Raw genomic sequence first — 5,290 nt, 5'->3', positions numbered from 1 at the left:
TTATCTTACGAGTTGAATAAGCACTTAATATAATGACAAGCCAATAAACTAAAATTTAGTTTATTTCATCTTTCAGTTTGTCAGAAAGATCTTTGTGCAGCCATACTGGTTTCTTCTTGAATTTCTTGTTTTTCTTTCTCAATGGTATTGTGCTGGTCTGGGCATTTATGATTGCATTTTTCACGGTTTCCCATGCTTCTTGGGTTGTTTTCCCCTTTAGGATTTTCATCCATGGGATCTTTCCTAGATTCTCTATGAGTTTGTTAAAGTCAGCTCTTTTGAAGTTTAAGACACTGGTTGGATTGTTTTCTATTGCTAGTGTTTGCATTATATTAAATTCCAGTATGACGTGGTCACTTTCACCCAAGGTTCTGGCAAGGTCAATTCCCTCTATCACTTCTTCTCTATTTGTAAGGATTAAGTCTAGTATAGTTTTACGTCTAGTTCCCTCCTCCACCTTTTGGGTGACAAAGTTGTTGGCTATTTGGTTAGAAATCTGTTTGATCTCCCACTCACTGCAGAGTTTGTCTCCCAGTTGATATCTGGATAGTTGAAGTCAGTGGTGGGATTCAAATATGTGAACAACCGGTTCTCTGTGTGGATGCCACTTCCGGAAGTCCATTCTGGGCCTTGGCAACACAAAATTAGCTACCAGTGCAAACCGGCTGAATCCCACCACTGGTTGAAGTCTCCTATTACTACTGTGGTATGTTTCCTACATATGTTTGTTAACTGGTTGGCAAAGAGTTCATCTATTTCTTCTGATTGGTTGGGTGGCCTATAATATACACCTATGGCAATGTCACTTTTTTCTCTCTTTTATATTGATCCATATACATTCTGGAGAGATTTTATCTTTGATCACGTGCATTTCTGCAGATATGTAGTGTTCTCTTACATTTAGTGCAACTCCCCCTCCTCTTTTTGTAGACCTGTTTCTTTTGAACAATCTGTATCCATCCATCAGTCCATTCCATTCATGGGTTTCCTCCTACCAGGTTTCTGTTATGCCAACTATGTCATACCTTCCCTCGTGTACTATAACCATCTTCATTTGTATATAAGATGTTAATTTTCTAGTTTAAAATATTTTTAAAAATAATATGTAGAATATCAGGTGGAGCAGAAAACCTTGTTGGGCACCAAAGAAGTTGATGGTGGGCCTACTGACACTCATGGGGACCTATTGGTTATGATTTTGTAGAATAAAGTGAACATTATATTGAGGAACAACCTCAGTTGCTCCAAACTATATGCAAGCAGGAAAGTGCTAGTGAAAACAGCTTTTTAATAATCTCATTTTAAAATATGTTTTCAGGGAAATGAAACTGCATCAGTCTTGAAATAGTTCAGGATCAGGAACTCGGGTGCATACATTGAAAGGTGGGGGACTGCGCCCTGTTTAGTTGGGGAGGGTTTTCTATTGAGAGATGATAGTTCTTCTTGAATGGCAAAGCCAAGTAATCAATGGCTTCGCATGCAATGCCAAACACTTCGCAGATACTATCTGTTGTACAAGTGTCACGGGCAATTTAACAGAAGATTTCTGGCCATTCTAGTTACTCTGATAATGTCAGCAACAAAAAGATAACTTTAATGTTGGCTGCTCTTATGTGAGAACTGCCAAAGCTTGGTCTGCTCTTTACTGCCGCAATATTTTAACCTAAATAGCTTCTGACACATTGTTGGCATTGCATACACTTGGGAAAAAAATGTTAGATTAAAAAACTATTGTAAATCCTCAGATTTTCAGTGATTGGAAAAGGAGACATCAAAATGAATGGTGGCTAGTTATGAAGTTGCTTTATAGCTGAGAGGGGGAACTATGGATCACGTATGACCTTAAACCCTCTTTTTTGTACCCCCCCACCCCACATGTATTGAATTTCAGTAGCAAACCAATAAGAAATTGAAACAACTGTCCAAGGTTTTGTTGGAAATAACGAAAAACAGGTGCATGATCTTCCTTTAGGCTTGAAATGAAATGAAATTTTCATATGCTTTTTGCTTAATATGCCCAAGACAGTGAATGTTCTCAAAAATTAATTAAATACTTGATATTGATATTGGAATAGCCAATTAGCCCAGTATTGGTACCAAGAAAAGCTACTACCTGTCCTCATTGTGCAAATACATTATCATATTGTATATAATGGAATGGCTTCTACCAAAAAACTCTATGTATAAATTCTGTCTCCTGTATCACCTCTCCTGCCCTATCTTTTATGTCCACCAAGAATTGCCAGCATCTTTTCAAGCATTATGGACAAGGAAATTGTTCTTTAAGAATGAAAACTAAGACTGATGGACAATTGATTTTTGTAGCTAATGTCCACATCTGCACTATATGATTAAAGGATGATGAAGCACACATGGGTGGGTCAGCAGTGGAGAAAGTGGTAATACACCCTACCATATTTTAATTTGGTTTCCTTTTTGTATTGTTTTGCAGGTCTCACACAAATGACTCAGATCTGACGTGTTATCCCCAAAGCCAGCACTTGCCCTTTTAAAGTTTTATTCCATCTGGTCTTGGAATAAATCTATAAGTGGCTACACCAGACCATCTCAATGCCTAAAAGCAGCAAAGTAACTCAGCGAGAGCAGAGCAATGAGCCTGTCACAGAATCAGTGGCTGATCTGCTGGCTCTGGAGGAACCTGTGGACTACAGACACAGTGTCTTAAATGTGGCTTCAGAAAACTGGAACAAACAGCAGGTTGGGGAAGAAGCAGAGGATGACAGACCAGCATGGAACAACAAGCTACAGTACATTTTGGCTCAAATAGGCTACTCTGTGGGCCTGGGGAATGTGTGGCGCTTTCCATACTTGTGCCAAAAGAATGGTGGAGGTAAGTGACCAAGAAAGAAGAAACAGTGCTCAACAGAGAAGGCCTCTGATCTGCTTCTCTGCTCTAATGTAGAGGAAAGGAGGCTATTTTGCCTTGATTCACATGTTATATTAACTACATGTGTACGCCCTTCATCCTCCATTATTAGCTGGGCTGACCAGATTTTCTGGTTTGAAAGCCAGGGGTTCTCCACCCTTAGCTAACCCAGAGGGACTCTTCAGTTTTAGAGGAGCATCTTTTCCAACTTTCTCTGTAAAGGCAGGTAAAATTTATAATCCACTATTGAGCGACAATTGTTCCCTTGACTGTATGGTAAAGCACATTACTTTAAGTGTATGCCCAAATAATTTTTTCTTGTATTTAGTTTGTATTTAGTCTGTTTATTGCCCCCCATCATAAACACCCAGAATCACTTTGTAAGGGTGATGGGTGGCATAGAAATGCAATAAATAAATAAATAAATAAATAAATAAATAAATAAATAGATAGATAGATAGATAGATAGATAGATAGATAGATAGATAGATAGATAGATAGAAAGAAAGAAAGAAAGAAAGAAAGAAAGAAAGAAAGAAAGAAAGAAAGAGGGAAAGGAAAGGAAAGGAAGGAAGGAAGGAAGGAAGGAAGGAAGAAAGGAAGAAAGAAAGAAAGAAAGAAAGAAAGAAAGAAAGAAAGAAAGAAAAGAAAGAAAGGAAAGAAAGAAAGAAAGAAAGAAAGAAAGAAAGAAAGAAAGAAAGAAAGAAAGAAAGAAAGAAAGAAAGAAAGAAAGAAAAAGAAATCCACAACTCTGGTTTGGCTCACAATAATAAAACCAATATCTATAAAATTGTAAACCATAATAAAAATAAAAAACAAAAACCTGGCATCTCAGCCATTCCCTTGGGATGCTCCACAACCAGCTTCAGGTATCTTCATATCTGATATCCTTGTAGAATCAAAAGGGCTCATAGACAAATAGAAGCTGTTATCCTAAATCAAACTTTTCATGTGTTAATACAGATTATTTCCCTCGATTATTTTGTAATTCCATCAAGTCTCATGTTTACTTGTTTTGATAAAAAACAGCATGATTATCTTAGAAATATTAAATATTTCTTTATTAAAAACTCTTCTAAACTAGTAATAATTTTAGATAGATTAACCCAGCTGAGCCTTCTATGATTTAGATTTGTCAAGTTAGTTGTGATATACAATATTAATTGTTTAATTTATATTTCAGATATACAATAATTTATGATTTGTCAACTTTTAATTAATGTGTTTTTTATAATGTGATTCTTTTTTATTCTCTCCAACCCACTGGATAGTTGGAAATGAATTGTGGCTCAGGACTCTGAAACTCCAAAACTAGCAGGGAAATTAATTTGGTGGGAGAAGCTAGCAAAAGAAAGATCAAGTTTGAAAATGGGCTGCATCCTATTACTACGATCCATAGATTGTACACAAAGAAAATATGGGTTCTTCCTATATGGGGAAAAATTTAAGAACGCATGCTTAGCACTCTGTTGCTACTTTTTTGGGGGGATGTCCCCCTAATATTGTATGATTATTATTGTATGTCTGAGAGCAAAAAAAGATTAATTTTCCAGCAGAGGAGCAGAAAGAAAAAAATGATGATTGCTTATATTTTCATGCTACACTTCACCAGAAATAGAAAGATGAACATTACTTTCAATTTTGTCATTTTTCCTTTGTTTTGGTGTATTTTACAGTCTAGTTAAGGCTAGTGGGTTAACAAGCATTAAATAAACAGGCACCCACCAGAATCCCCAAAGATGTCACACACATCATGCTACCCCACAAATTACACAAGTTTATTATATCATTATACAAAGGTCATATAAATACATCATTTGTGTAGTGTATCAAGACATGTGTGATGTCACATGCTTTTTTTCCAAGGGAGGTGTCCCTGGTGCCCTAAAAGTTGGGTTGGGCATTTTATAGTTGGATAACATCAAATATGGACAAGCTACAAATGTGTTTAGTAAAGACAAAATTGAATGGTGGAAGCACCATCAAAATCATCAATAACTGGGCCATACTTGTGATACACTAAACTGTAGAATTATTAATGGGACACAAGCTAAACTGGACAGCTTGGATTAAAAAAAACCCAAGAAAACTGATGACTATTCCATATACATTACATCCCTGTGATGATGTTGATAGATTATACTTGTCCTGCAGAATTAGAAGCAGAGATTTATTTCAAGTCAAACAACAAGAAGAAAAGTGTTGGGGCAGAGGTCGGCCCCAAGGCCCCTAACTTGTGGGGTGCCACAAGGGTCGGTCCTCTCCCCCTTACTGTTCAATATTTATGTGAAGCCGCTGGGGGAGATCATCCGTGGCTTTGGGGTGGATTTCCATCAGTACGCTGATGATACTCAGCTGTACATTTCCACCCCAGGCCACCCCAATGATGCCCTTGACGTGATG

At 37.1% G+C, this 5,290-nt stretch overlaps 1 protein-coding gene across 1 annotated transcript in view; it reads left to right on the top strand.

The window, feature by feature from the left end:
• The first annotated feature begins 2,571 nt into the window (after positions 1-2,571).
• Positions 2,572-5,290, top strand: part of SLC6A17 (solute carrier family 6 member 17) — a 22,706-nt gene continuing 19,987 nt past the window's right edge. The window contains exon 1 of the mRNA XM_015814613.1: positions 2,572-2,851. Within this exon, the coding sequence (XP_015670099.1) occupies positions 2,572-2,851 (280 nt within the window). The remainder of the gene's footprint in view (positions 2,852-5,290) is intronic.

Source organism: Protobothrops mucrosquamatus, unplaced genomic scaffold (genome assembly GCF_001527695.2).
Source record: "Protobothrops mucrosquamatus isolate PMUCROS unplaced genomic scaffold, P.Mucros_1.0 scaffold267, whole genome shotgun sequence".
NCBI lineage: Eukaryota > Metazoa > Chordata > Lepidosauria > Squamata > Viperidae > Protobothrops > Protobothrops mucrosquamatus.
This window is presented reverse-complemented; position numbering and strand designations above follow the sequence as displayed.